The sequence below is a fragment of the Symphalangus syndactylus genome, chromosome 4, assembly GCF_028878055.3.
Source record: "Symphalangus syndactylus isolate Jambi chromosome 4, NHGRI_mSymSyn1-v2.1_pri, whole genome shotgun sequence".
Lineage (NCBI taxonomy): Eukaryota > Metazoa > Chordata > Mammalia > Primates > Hylobatidae > Symphalangus > Symphalangus syndactylus.
In genome coordinates, this window is record NC_072426.2 from 120,858,986 (window position 1) to 120,878,453 (window position 19,468).

Genomic DNA, 19,468 nt, shown 5'->3' on the forward strand with positions numbered 1-19,468 from the left:
TACATGGGGAAACAAAAATAAAGGAAGGTCTCACAAATTAGGCAAAAAAAGTTTGCCCATGAGAAAGAATGGGAAAGATTATAGGCAGCAAAAACGCTGTAGCTGAAAGCACTGAGACAATCTACGCATACAGCATATCCAAGATAGCCTCTACTGTGTACCAAAAAAGTAAAGAGTAGTTATACTTGGCCATAGAGTAAGATTAACTTTCTCTTCATTGTTCTTCTTTTTTATGAACTTTAACAATAGAGCAAGCATTAACTTAATGATCAGGAATTTTTTTTATTTCAATTTATTTATTTATTTTTTTTTTGAGACAGAGTCTCGCTCTGTTGCCCAGGCTGGAGTGCAGTGGCTTGATCTCGGCTCACTGTAAGCTCTGTCTCCCGGGTTCACGCCATTCTCCTGCTTCAGCCTCCAGAGTAGCTGCGACTACAGGCGCCCGCCACCACGCCTGGCTAATTTTTTGTATTTTTGGTAGAGACGGAATTTCACTGTGTTAGCCAGGATGGTCTCGATCTCCTGACCTCATGATCCGCCCGCCTCGGCCTCCCAAAGTGCTGGGATTACAGGCGTGAGCCACCGCACCCAGCCTTAATTTCCATTTTTAAAGTAAGTTTAGGAAGAACAAACAAAAGGCCTATTTTTCCGGTAGAAAGCAGTTTGGGTCAGGTTGTAAAATACAAATGTTAATGACTGAGAAGTAGGCAGTGAAGTCAAGCTCCAAACAGACGATACCAAAATAGGGGCTCATAATATTCCTTAGGTGTCTCTGTGAGACTCCTGGGCTAGGTGTACTCAATGTTACAAGGCTCCTTATCCATATGGTCATTAGGCGGAAATTCCCCAGGTGGCAGGTACTAGCAGGTCAAATGCTTAAATATAATGCCCTTTGGAGTCAGAAAGACCAAGGTTGCTATCTCCACACTACCACTTAACTAGCTCCGTGAGCCTGGGCAAATTTATTAGCCACTTGACTTTTTCATCCGTAAAGTGGAAAAATGCCTACCTCTCAAAATTTTTGTGCAGAACAACTTACATAACGTAGGTAATGAACTTAGTACAGTGCCTGTCCCCCTGAAAATTACAATTACAATATAAAACGCATTTGTATATGTAATTGAGAAGTAGATATTTGTTTATTGGTTTAGCTAAAGGCTTTAAGCATATAAAACTCCTTTGTCAGCTGGAATGTCAACTTTTTAAAACTTAAATGAGTGCAAATTTTTAACACAAGTTCCAAATGTGGAAAGGACATTCCGTATTTGCGGTTAATTCTAAAATTAAGCTACCTTTAGAATGATCCTTCTGTAGGATCCAGAAATAACCAAGCTGCCTAGCCCCTAGATTCTAGCAACTGACAGAAAACTAGGTGGAGGTTTCCCATCCTTCCCTGTCTTCTTACTCCAGCGGGCTTCTCTATCCACTCTAGATTGAATAGGGTATGTTTTGTGTAGAGATGGGCCTTCTCTCTTCCAGTCCAACTCTGAAGTAACCGCCCCTTACCCAAGCTTTCTTTAAACTGGAATAACGCCAGCAGAAGAATGTAGTAGGTGTGCTTCAAGTGTCCTCAAACAATTCCCGCAGCTTCCAGAATCCTTGCAATAGCCCACCGGACCATCTGCGGCAATCCCACCCACTTCCACGCACTTGGTCTTTTTTCTAACCTCGGTACGAAATCCTGCAGCCCCGCCCCCACAGCTGACCAATCAGAGAGCGCAAAGTGAGCCGGATGGGGCGGGTCCAGTTTGGCGCTGACGACGAATCACCTGCCTCAGACAGTAGGGGCGGAAGCGGAAAAGAGCTGGAAGTCCTGGTTTGGCCTTGGGTTCCGCGGTAGGGGATGTCCCGTGCGAGAGAATGAGGAGATCCTGCGGCCTTACCTACTAGCGGAATCGGGTGAAGAGACGCCTGCCAGTGCGGGAGGTAGGAAGCTCGATCCCCAAAGAAAAGAGCGAGTGGGCAGGCAGCTGCGAGACAGAACCGGAGTGTGCAGGGTCCCTAGAGGCCGGTTGCTGGTCGGTGCTGCTCTCCTGGAAGCCATGGTGCAGGCAGAGCTCAGGGCGATCCCCAGGTGAGGGCAGCGGCTCTGCCTGGGATTCCACCGCAGTACAACCGGGTAGATGCGGGGTGGGGAAGAAAGGATGTTGCCTGCACTGCTCGCCAATAGCACCCTGAGCGGCTACATTTGCAGGAGCAGCAGAAGAAGAAGACACAGCGCCGGTCCAGGAGGTGGCTCGAGCTGTTCGTAAAGTCGTCCGACAGCTTTTTCTCCGTAGTATGCGAGTTGACAAAACAGCCAGAGAACAGGGCTTCCCATTACAATCTTTTCGAGCTCTTTTCCCTTGCTAACCGGATCTGATTTGTGCGAAAACATGCCTTGCACTTGTACCTGGAGGAACTGGAGACAGTGGATTCGACCTTTAGCAGCGGTCATCTACCTGGTGTCAATAGTGGTTGCGGTTCCCCTATGCGTGTGGGAATTACAGAAACTGGAGGTAAGAGGGTTCTGCACCATCAGCTTCTACACTTTCTTCTACCCATCTATGGTTGGGAAGGAGACACCCTTCCCCCATTTCTGCCCTGACAATCCTGAAAACCATCTAATGTAAACGAGCCTACGCTTAGGATATAAACCTAATTTCTTGTTCACGGTTCTTCAAGTCATGCTACAGGTGGAGGTGGGACCGGGTCGAGAAAATAGAATATATTAATATAGCTGCTTAGAAGGGCACTGTTTTGCAAGTATTCGTCAGTTCCCTGAAAGTAAGGTAATTTTATTCCTGAAATCTGATCTGTTCAGACATTGGACGAAACTAGGTCAAATAAACTACCTTGAAAACCATGTACTGAATTTTATTAGCTTTTAGCTAGCTTCCTGAATCAAAGGGTTCTAGTTGTTTTAACTTTGGTGTTTGTTTTTACTGTGGAAATTAGCTCTTACCCAATAAAGGTTTTGCAAAAAGTCCCTTATGTATATTTTTTGATGTCATATGCTTATTGTGACATCAGTAATGTACTACAAGCTGGAAAACCCCAAGGTAAATAACTCATATAAATATTATATAATGAACTTTAAATTCGGAGTTAATAAAACCCACCAAGTACTTTTACAGAGGAATACCTATTACAAGAACTATAAGACCATGACTATTTTAGGCCCTTCTTTATTCTGGAAATGATTTTTACATAAACTGTATTTAATATACATTTGTGTTCTCTATTTAGACTAAGTTATTGTCTGATGACTTTCCCATACTAGCATAGTCCATGTAGTTTTTTGTTTGTTTATGAGACGGAGTTTTGCTCCTGTTGCCCAGGCTGGAGTGCAATGGCGAGATCTCGGCTCACCGCAACCTCTGCCTCCCGGGTTCAAGCGATTCTCCTGCCTCAGCCTCCCGAGTAGCTGAGATTACAGACATGTGCCATCACGTCCGGCTAATTTTGTATTTTTAGTAGCGACGGGGTTTCTCCATGTTGGCCGTGCTGGTCTCAAACTCCTGACCTCAGGTGATCTGTCCTCCTCGGCCTCCCAGAGTGCTGGGATTACAGGTGTGAGCCACCGCACCCGGCCCCATATAGTTATTTTTTGTTATTGTTGTTTATTTTTATTTATTTATTTATTTTTGAGACAAGAGTCTAGCTCTGTCACCCTGGCTGGAGTGCAATGGCACAATCTCGGCTCACTGCAACCTCTGCCTCCCAGGTTCAAGCGATTCTCCTGCCTCAGCCTCCCAAGTAGCTGGGATTACAGGTGCCTGCCACCACACCCAACTAATTTTTGTATTTTTAGTACAGACGGGGCTTCACCGTGTTGGCCAGGCTGGTCTCGACTCCTGACCTTGTGATCCACCCGCCTCGGCTTCCCAAAGTGCTGGGATTACAAGCATGAGCCACCGCGCCTGGCCCATATAGTTATTTTTAATGGCCATGTAATATTCTGCTACATTCAATATTTCCCGTTTGTTAGATATTTAGGTTATTTCCACAATTTGTCTACAAAAACTTAGGTATAAGCATCTTAATACAAATGGGATTTTCTTACTTTGAAATGTTTCCTTGGAATATGGTATAGGAACTACTTTAAAGGTTAATAATATGCATAATATCAGTCCAGTTTTAAGATTTCTCTTAGTTGTTAGTTTCAAATGTAGTTTTTAGGTACCACTAGCTTTTGAGAAAAATTGGAGTCTGCAGTCTGTACTTGTCCTAAGCCAAGTTCCCAACATGTCTTGCTTGGACTCTTCTCAACACACCAGCCAGAGTAACCAGTTAAAACTTGGCACATTATGAGTGTCCTCTTAAATCACTTCTAGTCCTAGAGTAAAGGCCAGTATTCCTCACTGTGGCCATCAAGGTCCAACATGATCTGACACCACTCCCACCCGATCCCCCTCTGACTTTTTCTCCTCAAGTCCTAGGCTTCCACTGCACGGCTTTGTTCAAAAATCCCAGGCACGCTCCCTCCTTGAACCTTTGCACGAAGTTTCCCCTTCACAGAATGTCCTTGCCGTAGATATTATTCTCATTCCTTTATGTTCTTCAGGTCTTTACTCAAATGTCACCTGACTACTCTATTTAACATTTTCAACTTCCCCTCCCCAACTCTTCATATTCCTTTCTCTGCTTTATGTATTTTTTCCATAGGACTTATCACCGTCTACCATGATACATATTTTACTTCGTTTTCTTTCCCCCACTTTCTGCCCAAATGACTGAGTCCCAGTGATGAATCAGGCTTTGTATACTATATGAGAGAACACTTACCTCCATAGAACTTAGTGGTGGAGACAAAAGGGACCAACAAAAACAAATCAATAAAATTGTATAAAATGCTGTGGAGGAAACCAGAAAAGATCTGAGAAGTTACCATGCAGGGCAGTCTAGTTGCATAACTTCGAAAGACCACTCTACCAGCTGTGGAAAATAAAGCAGAAGTGAAGGGAAGTTAGAAAGCTCTTTATGGTAGTGAGAGGTGGTGGGTGCCTGGGCTATGATGGCTTATGGCCCCGGTAAGGATAGCAGGAGTGGAAATGGAAAACTGAATTGTAAGTATCCTTAGAAGTGAGCAAACAAGACTTAGTAGGGAGATTGGATTCCAGAGGAGAAGCAGTGAGAGAAAGGAACAAATCAAAGATGATTCTGAAGTTTTTTATTTGAACAACTGTGTAAATGGTGGTGCTAGTTACTGAGATAGAAAGTTGAGGGTTAGGAACAGGTTTGAGAGAAATTGAGTTCTGTTATGGACATTTAGTTTAATAAGAGACATTCAATAGGCATGTCAGATATGCTGTTGGATATGCACATCTAATGCTCAGAAAGATTTGAGCTGCAGATAGAAATGTGAGAGTTATCTTGTTCTCCCCAGGCTGCCGTAAGAAAATACCATAGCCTGAGTGGCTTAAACTACAGAAATTTATTTTCTCACAGTTCTGGAAGCTCATCCCATGCCCATGGTTGGGCATATATTCATTTATTGGAATGGTAGGATGACCATCTGCACTGTTTAAACTGTTTTCCCCACTCACTTGGCTGACCATGTATACCTGAAGTGAATGTGCACATGATGGCATGCTGCTCTTGTCTTTTTACCTCAGCACACTTTTTTTTTTTAACCTCAGCACATTTACTTCATGCCCTTAGGTCAGTTCTACTCTCTCCCCTCAGGAAGACCTGGCCCAGAAAGCACTCTCTCTTATTCATCTCCACTCTGTTTTGAAGCATTTTGCTGAGAGAGAGTTAACTTATTCTTGGATGCTTGTCTTTAAAGGTTTTTTCTTTCCTCTCTTCTTTCCTCAAGTTACCCTAGAAAAAAAATCTGTTTATCTCCTCCTCATTTCGTGAGCCCAAAAACTCAACTCACGGCTGATAAAGATTAAGAATAATATCACTGGTATCTATATCAATGTGTCTCAAATTTGAATAAATTGTTTAGAGGTAAACATAAAATTAAAAAATTATATCGATAATTTCTGCAGATACCTAGTGTTGAGTTATTCTATTATAATGTTACTTAAATATATACACACATAAAATAGGTTAAATTTCTTGTGCATGTAACTTTTATATAGCTCAAAAATCAAAACAACTGTAAAACCAATAATTAAAATTAATGACATTAATGTGGAGAGATGATGTTTTTCTGAAACTAAATTACCACTTGCACTGTAAAAATGATACTGTGTGGTACAGGATTTTAAAATTTGGCCTGCAGTGACCAAGTCTCTAGTCACTTGTTTTATGATTGTTTAAAAAACAAAAACAACTTTCTTCTTTATAGCACACTGAGGACACTTGACCTTCATTAGTCACAAGCACATCATTTTTCTCTTAAGTATATCACCAAGTTCTAGTTTTTGGAACTAAAGCAATCAAAAAAAGCAATTACTTGGCAATACTTTTTTTCTTTTTTTCTTTCTTTTTTTTTTTTTTTTGAGCCAGGGTCTCGCTCTGTCACCCAGGCTGGAGTGCAGTGGCGCGATCATGGTTCACTGCAGCTTTGACCTTCTGGGCTCAAGTGATCTCTGGCACCCGGCTATTTTTTGTATTTTTTTAGAGATGGAGTTTTGCCATATTGCCCACATTGGTCTCACGCTATTGGACTCAAACCATCTGCCCGCCTCAGCCTCATAAAGTGTTGGGATTACAGGCATGAGCCACCGCGCCTGGCTGCAGTACCACTCTTAATGATCACTTTATAATAAAGAAGTTCTAGAATATGCCTATCCTATTATTATTTTCTTAGATCATCACTGAAATTTCATTTCCCTTGGTTTCAGTAACCTGTTGTCCACCATGGTCTGAAAATATGAAATGGAAAATTTCAGAAATAAGTAATTTATAAGTTTTAAATAACTTATTACAATATATAATTGTTCTATTATAGGATTTGGGACTATCTACAGTTTTAGGCATTCACTTGGGGGTCTTGGAACCTAACCCCCACATATAAGTGGGGACTACTGTACTCAATTTTAAATGAAATGGATAAAAGCAAAAAGCCCTGTAATATGAGTGCTCAGACATTCCTTTTAGAGTCTTCACCTCCATATATTTGCTTTTCATTTACTGTTTGATTAACGCCCCCACAATCAGTAAGACTTTGTATTAGCTTTTGGTTTGTTTTTGTTTTTGAGACAGGGTCTCACTCTGTTGCCCAGGGTGGAGTACGGTGGCACAAATCATGGCTCATTGTAGCCTTGACCTTCTGGGCTCAAGCAGATCTCCCACCTCAGTCTTCCTAGTAGGTAGGGCTACAGACACATGCTTCCACGCCTCGCTAATTTATTTTTTGTAGAGATGGCATCTCGCCATGTTGCTCAAGCTGGTCTGGATGGAACCCCTGGGCTCAAGCAATCATGAGCCACCTCACTCAGCCCTTTTCAAGCTTTCTGTACATTTTAATGTGGAAATTTATTGTTGTAAAAACGCATTTGTTCTCCATACTTTTGTTTTCTACCTCTTTTATCTTTGGCCCCTGGTAGAGGAAGAAAAAGTCTTGTTCAAACAGTGAAACTGGGCCGTGCACGGTGGCTCATGCCTGTAATCCCAGCACTTCAGGAGGCCGAGGCGGATGGATCAATTGAAGTCAGGAGTTCCAGACCAGGCTGGCCAACAGAGTGAAACCCCGTCTCTACTAAAAATACAAAAAAATTAGCTGGGTGTGTAATCCCAGCTATTTGGGAGGCTGAGGCAGGAGAATCACTTGAACCCCGGAGGCAGAGGTTGCAGTGAGCCAAGATCGCACCGCTGTACTCCAGCCTGGGCAACAGAGCAAAACTGTCTCAAAAAGAAAAAGAAAAGAAACAGTGATACTTAAGGTTGTAGACCTTAGTTCTATTTTAATTGTAAACTGTTCAACCCTTCAAGCATCAAAAATAAATGCCCACCTTTTCCCCTTAAAAAAAAAAAAAAATTCATACTCTTCAAGGCAAAATTACAAGTTAATATGAAAGTCCCCCCTCCCCCACAAATGTTTTTCAATTTTTTAATTTTTTTTTTGTAGAAACGGGGTCTCACTTTGTAGGCCCAGGCTGGTTTCAAACTCCTGGCCTCAAGCAATCCTCCCACCTTGGCCTCCCCAAGTGCTAGGATTATAGGCACAGGGCACTGAGCCCAGCCAAGCTCTTTCGTTTTAATATCAGAATTTATACTAAAATGTTATTTTGTTTCTTAAGGTTGGAATACACACCAAGGCTTGGTTTATTGCTGGAATCTTTTTGCTGTTGACTATTCCTATATCACTGTGGGCGATATTGCAACACTTAGTGCATTATACACAACCTGAACTACAAAAACCAATAATGAGGTATGTCTTAATAATTTTGATTCCACTACTGTTGTGTTGGCTTATTTCATAAATATGACATAAAATGTTTTAAATTTCTATTTTCCTTTTCCAATAGGATTCTTTGGATGGTACCCATTTACAGTTTAGATAGTGTAAGTATGTTTCATTTTTATCTCATTAACTTAAGAACTTGTTTGATGATACTAACTATAATTACAGAATGCTTAAGATAATGAAAGTATGTTATTGACAAGGAGTCAGATTAATAAGTAAAAAGGTTCACGTTTCTAATGATAGAGAATATAAAGTATAATTAAAAATGTAAAATGTGATATTATAAATGTTTAAAAATCTATAGCTGTTTGCTTTCTTTTAAACTTTCAGATTGGTAAAGAATGTAATATTTTAAATTATATTACTACTCTTTATTTATTGTCTTTTATTTGAACCAAAAATTTAAAAACCTTCCCCAATGGATACACATGAAATTGTTGTAGATGACTGCTTCTAATATGAGTAAATATTAAAGGAAATATCTTTAGCAGCATTATCTATGATCATATTAAGAAAAACTTCAGATTTAAGAACTCAAGTACTTACTTTAGCTTCTCTCTTTGTTCATTATTTACCCCTCAAACACTTGTTTTTGTTTACCAATATCTAAGACGTTTATTGCTTTTAAACATTCATTTCACAGATTGATAGCCCTCATAATGACAAATTTTAGAGAGTCCCATGTAAGTATATGACAAGACATCTCAAGCATAAAAATTAGCTTATTGTGAGTACCATGAATGGAGTGGTGATTCATTTTATCTTAGCTGCAACTATCTTTAACATCTGTGCTTTTTCATAGTGGGTAGCTTTGAAATATCCCGGAATTGCAATATATGTGGATACCTGCAGAGAATGCTATGAAGCTTATGTAATTTACAACTTTATGGGATTCCTTACCAATTATCTAACTAACCGTTATCCAAATCTGGTATTAATCCTTGAAGCCAAAGATCAGAAGAAACATTTCCCTCCTTTATGTTGCTGTCCACCATGGGCTATGGGAGAGTAAGTATGTTTGGTTTAATTCTTTTATGTTTTGGTTTTTCATTTAAGCAGAGTTTTTAGGTAGCAATCAGCTCTTTACAAAGCAGTGCATTAAGTATTAATAGCAGAACAATAAGTATAAGACAGTTCCTGATGCAGTTCATAGTTGTTTGAAGGCTAACAAAACACAGTTTTGTAATCCCACATATATGTTAGTCTTTTTTACATTATTAATCCCAAATCTAAAAATTAAAGTATTGCAGGTAAAAACAGTAATCATTTAATCAATATGCTTTTGCAGTTGAGAACCAAGGTCTGCAGATCTTATGTAATAACACACAGCTTGTTAAAAGACAAAGACAAGATAATCTAGGTTGTAGAACCGCATATGATATGAAGTAGGAGCAATAAGTAACAGTGTTTGGTAACATAATACATCAGCTTGCCTTATTATATGTTCATGTAGGACATTAAAACTTATGTCATTTCATTTTGAAAAATGAGTTTACAGTTGCATTTATTATACAAATGAACCACTTGGTATTTTTCAGCAAGCAAACATTTGGAAACAATGTTTCAGAAAGATTAATTTTGCAATATCATAACGGATGAATTGAATTGGAGGGAAGAAGATTCCAGAGATGGAGAAATAAATTAGGAGTTTATAATAATCTATTTGTGAAATAAAACTGAAAAGGGGGGTGAGATTGGAATAGAAAAGAAAGGCAATAAGAGAATGCAACCGAAAAATCAATAGGACATGTCCACTAATGCAACCGCCCAAGGGATTCACTTTGCCAGCCACCTAGACAGAACCGATTCATCAAGACGGGAATTGCAAAAGATAAAGAGTAATTCAGACACAGCCAGCTGTGCAGGAGACAGGAGTTTTATTATTACTCAAATCAGTCTCCCTAGGCATTCGGGGAGCAGAGTTTTAAGGATAATTTGCTGGGTAGGGGGAAGCCAGTGAGCCACGAGTGCTGATTGGTGAGAGGTGAAATCATAGGAAGTCGAAGCCGTCCACTTGCACTGAGTCAGTTCCTGAGTGGGGGCCACAAGTTCGGATGAGCCAGTTTATTGATCTGGGTGGTGCCAGCTGATCCAACAAATGCAGGGTCTGCAAAATATCACAAGCACTGATCTTAGGAGCAGTTTAGGGAGGGCCAGAATCTTGTAGCCTCCAGCTGCATGATTCCTAAACCATAATTTCTAATCTTATGGCTAATGTTAGTCCTACAAAGGCAGTCTAGTCCCCAGGCAAGGAGGTTTGCCTTGGGGCAGCGCTGTTCCTATAGCTTTGGGAGAAACTATAAACTAAGTTTCTCTCAAAGTTAGTTCAGCCTACGCCCAGGAATAAACAAGGATAGCTTGGAGGTTAGACACAAGATGGAGTCGGTTTAAGTTATCTCTTCACTGTCTCAGTCATAATTTTGCAAAGGCAGTTTCACTAATAAATGGGGAATAAGGTGGAAGTTACAAGCCAAGGTAAATGGAAGTAGTGATCAGTGTAGACATACAACATAAGAATGGGTGCATTGCCTCCTATGCAGTACAGGACCATTTGTACAACGTCTTGACAAATTTTGTCTCTATTTACACCTTGAAATGACAGGGAGCTACCTGGCTTTTTAAAATAATAAGCTACTAATGTGTTCATTTGACAAATATATGTTGAGCACCAACTACGTGCTAGTATAAAGAAATACCTTAGTGCACAGAACAGACATAGACCTCATGGAACTTACAGTTTGGTTAGGAGAGTTAGGAATTAAGTGAAGAAATATAGTTACTTATTTCAGGAAATGCAATGAAGGAAGAAGGACAGGAGGCCATGAGAGAATAGTAATGACAAATTAATATAGATTGGTTATCAAAGGAGACAGATTGTGCTCAACTCTGAAGGCAACAAGGACAAATGGGCATTTATAGCTAGAGCTTGTTGAGGGGGTCAGCGAATGCAGAATTATGAAGAGGGGACATCAGGGCTAGGAGGATTCTCACTAAACTGAACAGAATTTTTGCTAAAGGCAGGCCAAGGCCTTAGTCATCCAAGGTGGGTGCTGAGGAATTTGATCAGATGTCAAAGGTGATCAGATATCAAAGGGGGCTGGGGAATGATTTAGCAAGATTCTTTTAGACTGACTGACACATGACAAGGACAAAGCCCAAGGATGAAGCCAAGTTGAAAAGAGGCATCAGAGGCTTGTCTAAAGTTTGTCTAAATGAGAGTCTTTGTCAAATGAGAAACGATTTATAGGATATTATGCAGAGAACTAGTATCTAGATTTCATTTTCAAAGATTACTGTGTTTTTTTTGAGATGGTCTTGCTCTGTCACCCAGGCTAGAATACAGTAGCATGATCTCAGCTCATTGCAACCTCCACCTCCCAGGTTCAAGCAATTCTCATGCCTCAGCCTCCCAAGTAGCTGGGATTACAGGCGTGTGCCATCACGCCTGGCTAATTTTGTTATTTTTTTTGTAGAGACAGTTTTGCCATGTTGGCCAGGCTGGTCTCAAGTGATCCTCCTGCCTCAGCCTCCCACAGTGCTGGGATTACAGGCGTGAGGATGGCTTGAGCCCAGGAGTTTGAGACTAGCCTGGGCAACACAGTGAAACCACATCTCTACAGAAAATTTAAAAATAGCTGGGTGTGGGGGCACACACCTACAGTCCCAGCTACTCAGGAGGCTGAGGTGGGGGCACACACCTACAGTCCCAGCTACTCAGGAGGATCACTTGAGCCCAGGAGGTCAAGAGTAGCCTGGGCAACATAGTGAGACTCCCGTGTCTATAGAAAATAAATTAGCCAGGTGTGGTGGTTTGCAGATATAGTTCCAGCTACTCAGGAGGCTGAGGTGGGAGGATCACTTGAGCCCAGGAGGTCAAGAGTAGCCTGGGCAACATAGTGAGACCCCATGTCTACAGAAAATAAATTAGCCAGTTGTGGTGGTATGCAGATATAGTTCCAGCTACTCAGGAGGCTGAGGTGGGAGGATCACTTGAGCACAGGAGGTCAAGCCTGCAGTAAGCCATGTTCACACCACTGCACTCCACCCTGGGCAACAGAGTAAGACCCTATATCTCAAAAAATAAAAAAGGTATTTAGATAATTTGTTTCCTGCCATCCACATTCTTCTGCCACTGCTATTAAGGATGACTGCGTTGAAAGAATTAACTGTAAATATGGTGTCATTCATCAAAGTGATTTTAATTTAGAGGCTTTGGGGAAAATCTGATGCAATTTAAATGAGTAGTTGAAATTCTGAGTTCTTTTTCTTTTGCAGAGTATTGCTGTTTAGGTGCAAACTAGGTGTATTACAGTACACAGTTGTCAGACCTTTCACCACCATCGTTGCTTTGTAAGTACTCGGATTTTATATGAACTTTTTTTTTCATCCTTGTGCTCTTATGTGGGAACAACTAAGTAGAAAACATAGTGTTAATGTGCTTATTTATAATGCAGGTCTAGTCTGTTGTAAAAAAAAAAACGCTATATAGAAACTCACTCTATTAAAATAACTAACATGACCATTTATAGGCAAAGAATCACCACAGGGGTCTTCTAAATATTTACATCCTCTCTAGAGCTAGCTTGCTGTAAAGCACTTTGAAAAAAAATATATATACTTTCTTTTTCAAATACATAGCTTTACAGAAACCCTATTGCATGAAGTTAAAGTATGCTACTTTAGGTTAATTACAGTTTTATTTTCTACATAGTTAATTTAGAATATATTAGAAGTACTCTAAGAAAGAAGTCATTATTTTCTTTTAATACATTCTATCAAGGCTTAGAATTGAGGTAAAATGGGGTATCATTAAGCTACCTGGCAAAACTATTCCCTAAAAATTCAAGAACATCAAATACTTTAATGCCAATAGATTACATGTTTTATCTCCTAGTTGTTACTAACATTTTGCATGCTCACAGAGGAATAGTGGAAAGAAAGACTAGTGAAAGAATTCTTTATTCTGCCTTTGAGCTAGCAATTATTTAGCCATTTAATTATGCTTTATTTCCCTGCAGCTTAGAAATTGGGTAAGATTATAACAATACTGACGGTAATACTTACTTGAGGGGATCTGGGTCTTCATAAAATTTACCTCCAAGACAATTGAAGGGAAAAAATTAACAACTACAGTTTATACACCTTCATTATATTATGTTTAATAATCAAGCTTTCCCAAAATTAGACAGCATAGTTGGTTTTTTTAAATTAGTACTCTTTCTAGTTAAGTGTTATGTGTCTTATTTGGGATTTCCTTCAAGTTGAAGGAATATAGTAATATTTCTAGAAAAAAATGGGTTTCTTTTCATTTTTGAACCACCTCTAGATCCAAAGTCAAGTGATTGTCAATGGATCTTTCAAACTGACTTCTAAATTCTCTATGTCCAAAGGCAAGTGATGGTCAGTGGGATCTCAAATAAACTGACTTCTAAATTTAAGTATTGCTATTGCTGTATTTTAAAGTACGATTTTGATTTAGTTAATCATAGAGATATCTCATTTTTACTATTTTTAGAATCTGTGAGCTGCTTGGTATATATGACGAAGGGAACTTTAGCTTTTCAAATGCTTGGACTTACTTGGTTATAATAAACAACATGTCACAAGTGGTAAGTAAAATGTTCACTTTTCTTAAAATGTACAAAATTCGTATCTATAACTAAATTTCTTTAGACAAAGTTTCTTCTTAGGATAAGGCTTGCTTCTTTTTAATCTTCCTATAAATTAAGTCTGAAATTTAATTTATAGAAAGACTTAAAAAAACTTTAATATATATCTTAATACATATATAAAGATATAATAACATCTTTGTTTATTATTTGGCAACTTATACCCTCACATGTTAACCATGTTTGTTCATTTATTTCTGTTGCTCATTGCATAGCTGTATGAGTATGTCATACATAAAAGCACAGTGCTACATAAAAAAAATACACACACATACACACACACGCCCACATATACTGAACATATTCAGAAGAGAAAATATCAAATTGGTATTTGATGGTACAGGGTTTGAATAAAAATGCGAGAATAAAATTCTCTGTTATCATATATTTGGAGTTAAAGGAAAATTGAGAATGCCAAGTTTAAAGAAATGAATGACGTTCTAGAAACTGTAATGTTCCAAAGACCTATAATGTAATGTCCTATTTGATCTTATAAGCTTAAAAAAATGTGCATTTTATTTAAATTCTTTGACTAATGCTGTCAGCAAAATAATTTAGACGCAGTGGTATGCATGGTTGGTATTAGAGCCTTATAATAAAAATTAAATGTCCATGTAGCCAAAGTTTTCCCACCTGTTCATCCTCTTTGGAACCAGTATTTCTGTTTCTGGGAATGTATTCTAAAGAAGTGTTCAAAAGCATGTTTGCCTAAAGTATCTTTGTATATAAAGCCTATTACTTGTAAATAACAAAAGGCTGAAAGCAATCCAAAACTCAATGATAGGGACTAGTTGAATGCACTGTGGTCTTTCCATTGGCCAAAATATTAGGCAGTTATTAAAAATAAGCCTGATGAAACATATAGAAGTCATGTATTTTAAGTATTTAAGAAAAAACATTAGGCAATAAAATTTTATAATTAGTTCATGACAGTTATTTAAAAACTGGCTTATGTGTAAAAAGGATGATTGGGGACCATGAATCACTTTATTCTTTCTTTCTTTACTGGTTTCATATTCTAAAATACTTTGAATTAGCATTTTATATGATTTTAATAGGGAAAAGTGAACTTTCAGGAAAATGTTTATTATTCAGCACTACACTAGGTTATTACAGATTTCTAAAAAGTTAATAAGTCTTGTTCATTTTAAAAAATAAATCTAGCTGAACTAATACACTCCCCTCAGGAAAAATTGTTTGATTCTTTATATTCAGATTTCATAGTCACAATTTTATTGAAATTGTACTTGTTTAATGGGTTACCTCAGTTACATAGGATAGACTAGGTAATAAGCTAAAGCCTCATAAAATGAGTGGTCATTTATGTTTAAAAGCCGTTACAGATGGATTTTTTTATTTTGGCTAAACAAGAGCCATTTCTTCCATTTATGTCAATCATTTGTTTATTGTTCCCTTTATGGAACCCAGGAAGTGAACACTTAAAAACGTTTTTACGGAAGATGTTGTATATAGTCTATATTCATCTACAGTAAACTATAAAAGCTTGTTAATCTAAAAATAGAATAATAAAGCCTAGAAAAGTTTGCCTGAAACATTACTCTGTAGCAGGTCTCTGGTATATAACTTTAATATTTCTATTACCATATCTATTACTGAACAAGTTTAAATGTTAATCTTGTTTCTAGTTTGCCATGTATTGTCTCCTGCTCTTTTATAAAGTACTAAAAGAAGAACTGAGCCCAATCCAACCTGTTGGCAAATTTCTTTGTGTAAAGCTGGTGGTTTTTGTTTCTTTTTGGTAAGTGTTACTTTTTTTTAAATGTTCTCATTTTTTGAAGGGCAGTAAAAACCATTGATTAAGGAGGATTTTTAAACAGTCTTAATGCGGAAGATAGATTAAAATGTCTCTACTTATCTTTTAAAAAGTTCATCTTTTTAGGCCTTCTAGGATTTTCAAAAGAAATAATTAGATGGTCACTGTAACATTTATATGAAGAAAATAGTTTGAGACAACCTAAATATGTCAATACTTGAATAATTATTAAAATATATCATGGCCCTGTCATATAATAGAATACTATGGAGTTTGGAAGAAAGCATGATACAGAATACTTAATTATATGGGGAAATAATCAGTAAATCTTTTTAAAACAGAAGGTAAAACTATACATAGTTCAATATAGTAAAGACGGCCGGGCACAGTGGCTCATGCCTGTAATCCCAGCACTTTGGGAGGCCAAGACAGGTGGATCACCTGAGGTTGGGAGTTCCAGACTAGCCTGGCCAACATGGCTAGTCTCTACTAAAAATACAAAAAGGGAAAAAGAAAAATCCCTGAAATCCCACCACCCAGAAAAGAATGATTAACATCTTGGTAAACCTGTGTCACATATAAAACTCCTGAGAAAGTTTCATACTATAAAAATTTGTGGAATTCGACAATGTGTTCAGTAGTATATTGTAGATACAGTTCTTTGACGGTAAACAGAAATAATATTTTGTTTTGTGGGGAGGGTGTTTTTTTATGAGGTTTTTTTTTTGCTTTTGCTTAGTATTCTGTTATTTGGATATAACTTTTTACTAATCTCCTTTTGATATTCAGGTTGTTCCTAATTTTTTTACCATTATAAGAAACACTGAAGTGAATATTCTTATGTACACAACTATGAAAGCATGTCCATTTCATTATTTGCTGTTTAAATTTTACCTGGGGCCATTATCTCTAGATTTGCTTGAAATGCTCAGCTTGACTCCCTATCTTGGGACAAAACTACTAGAAAAATGAATTTGTAAAGCAAATTAAGATATTTAACATAGATAGAGTTTCTTCAGCAATATGCTATAAAGGCAGGGTGGTGGTGGTACACAGGTTGCACTGGTTCTTTTTTTAATGTCACATTTTTAAAACTACTGCTCATTTTATGCTTGATATAGATTTGGCGTTTACCTTTTCCTAACATATAGGCAAGCAGTAGTTATTGCTTTGTTGGTAAAAGTTGGCGTTATTTCTGAAAAGCATACGTGGGAATGGCAAACTGTAGAAGCTGTGGCCACCGGACTCCAGGTAAGTAGTGCCATCTCTGAATTCAATAGAACTTTACTATTTGTTAAGCATTTTTAAATATCTCCACTAAACCTGACAACACACAGGGTATGGGGCTATTATCCTCACTTTACAGGTGAGAAAACAGGAGAACCATAGAGAAATTGGCCATAATTACTAATTTGTAGCAATCCATGAATAAAACCTGGATTTCATTATTCCTAAGTCCAGTTCTCTTTCCACATTTCTCCTTGTAGTCCTTGGGTGGTGGAATGCAATATACTTGATGTGATTGAGAATGAAATGTACTTTGCTAAGAAATACTTGAGGCTGGCCTGGTGCAGTGACTCATGCCTGTAATCCTAGCACTTTGTAAGGCCAGTGTTAGGGGATCACTTGACCAGGCATTCGAGATCAGCCTGGGCAACAAAGCGAGACCTCATCTCTACAAAAAACTAAAAAATAAAATACTTACCCAGGCATGACAGCACATGCCTATACTCCTAGTTACTTGGGAGGCTGAAGTGGGAGGATTGTTTGAATGCAGGAGTTCAAGGCTGCTACTTGAGGAAGTGTAAAATAGATTCACATTTTGGCATTTTGTCTTTTTTTGAAGAGGTCAAAAATAATTATTTTAGAAAATGGAAAAATGAATGTGATCTGAGAAGAAAAAACACAGCTGTTTATCTTAGCACTTTTGAAAAGCAAGTAAAGATAGCACTCTACAAAACTAGATTTAAATCCAAAGGTGGCTGTTATTTTATTGTTGTTCTCATAGGATTTTATTATCTGTATTGAGATGTTCCTCGCTGCCATTGCTCATCATTACACATTCTCATATAAACCATATGTCCAAGAAGCAGAAGAGGGCTCATGCTTTGATTCCTTTCTTGCCATGTGGGATGTCTCAGATATTAGAGATGATATTTCTGAACAAGTAAGGCATGTTGGTAAGTACCAGCTATTTAATTCAACCAAATAGGTTGGGTAGGATATTGAATTTCTCCTACTAGGGCAATTTATTATCTATTTAGAGATGAAAAAAGACTTTAAAGCAGTACCACAGTGCAGGCTCATCAGCTTTGGGGAGTGGGAGAGGGGGAAGTGGGGAGCTTATTTTTAGAATGGTAAGTTTATAATGGTAAAAGTAACTTTTGACTAACAGAAAACTTTATATTAAAGGACGGACAGTCAGGGGACATCCCAGGAAAAAATTTTTTCCCGAGGATCAAGATCAAAATGAACATACAAGCTTATTATCATCATCATCACAAGATGCAATTTCCATTGCTTCTTCTATGCCACCTTCACCCATGGGTCACTACCAAGGGTTTGGACACACTGTGACTCCCCAGACTACACCGACCACAGCTAAGATATCTGATGAAATACTCAGTGATACTATAGGAGAGAAAAAAGAACCTTCAGATAAATCCGTGGATTCCTGAACAGTATGGAAAAGCAAACTGTGCAACTACTACATTATTATCATTACCTGGTATCCCATGGATTTTGTGCTTGGGACAGACCATAAATGATGGAAAATGTCAACAAAAAAATAGCTGAAAGCCAGGTACAACTACTGGATTTATATATGTAAAAGTTTTGTATATCAAAAATAATTGGTCTAAATTTCCTAGACTTAGACTTGATTTCTTAACATTAGGGTATCACATACTCAAATGGTAGACAATGACCCCAACTAAATCTTCCTGATGTTACACTGCTTTATCAAGAGGATGGACTTTTTTTTTTTTTTGAGACGGCATCTTGCTCTGTCACCCAGGCTGGAGTGCAGTGGCGCAATCTCGGCTCACTGCAAGCTCTGCCTCCCGAGTTCACGCCATTCTCCTGCCTCAGCCTCCTGAGTAGCTGGGACTACAGGCACCCGCCACCATGCCCAGCTAATTTTTTTTGTTTGTTTGTTTTAGTAGAGACAGGGTCTCACCATGTTAGCCAGGATGGTCTTCATCTCCTGACCTCGTGATCCACCTGCCTCGCCTCCCAAAGTGCTGGGATTACAGGCGTGAGCCACTGCGCCTTGCCGAGAATGGACATTTTTAAAAAACAAATCAGTACTTCCTACCACTGCTGCATGAGTATAATGCTCCGGAATTATCAGGAAGCATAATGCAGAAATACGAATTAGTGGAACTTAATCGTGTGCCATATAAGCTTACCTAACAAACAGTTATATCTCTATTCCTCAACTGAATGTCTTTCAATAAATAAGAATTTATCATTTATTTTCTGCAACTTTTTTATGTCTCATTCTTTAAACATTAAAAACACTTTTAATATTTTAACAAAAATTTCTTGATTAGAGGCACGGTGAAAAAGAAGTCAAAAAAAAAAAGTACTACTTTTCGTCAGTGCTATTAAAGTGGCAGCAAATGTAAATCTTGGCTGAATGGTCTTAATTACTCATTAAACCACAGTCAGAAGACATAC

The 19,468-nt window shown here is 38.3% G+C and overlaps 1 protein-coding gene across 2 annotated transcripts; it reads left to right on the forward strand.

The window, feature by feature from the left end:
• Positions 1-1,759: 1,759 nt before the first annotated feature.
• On the forward strand, positions 1,760-19,263 carry TMEM184C (transmembrane protein 184C). Of its 2 annotated transcripts, none has more exons than XM_063638260.1 (11): positions 1,760-1,926; positions 2,195-2,498; positions 8,178-8,308; positions 8,406-8,442; positions 9,147-9,352; positions 12,620-12,694; positions 13,860-13,953; positions 15,660-15,772; positions 16,939-17,038; positions 17,796-17,967; positions 18,200-19,263. In XM_063638260.1, the coding sequence occupies exons 2-11, from the start codon at positions 2,376-2,378 to the stop codon at positions 18,463-18,465; spliced, it is 1,317 nt and encodes a 438-aa protein (XP_063494330.1). In that variant the 5' UTR covers positions 1,760-1,926; positions 2,195-2,375; the 3' UTR covers positions 18,466-19,263. The 2 variants fall into 2 exon arrangements, with proteins under 2 accessions (XP_063494330.1, XP_063494329.1); XM_063638259.1 differs by having other exon boundaries at positions 1,798-2,074.
• The last annotated feature ends 205 nt before the right edge of the window (positions 19,264-19,468 follow it).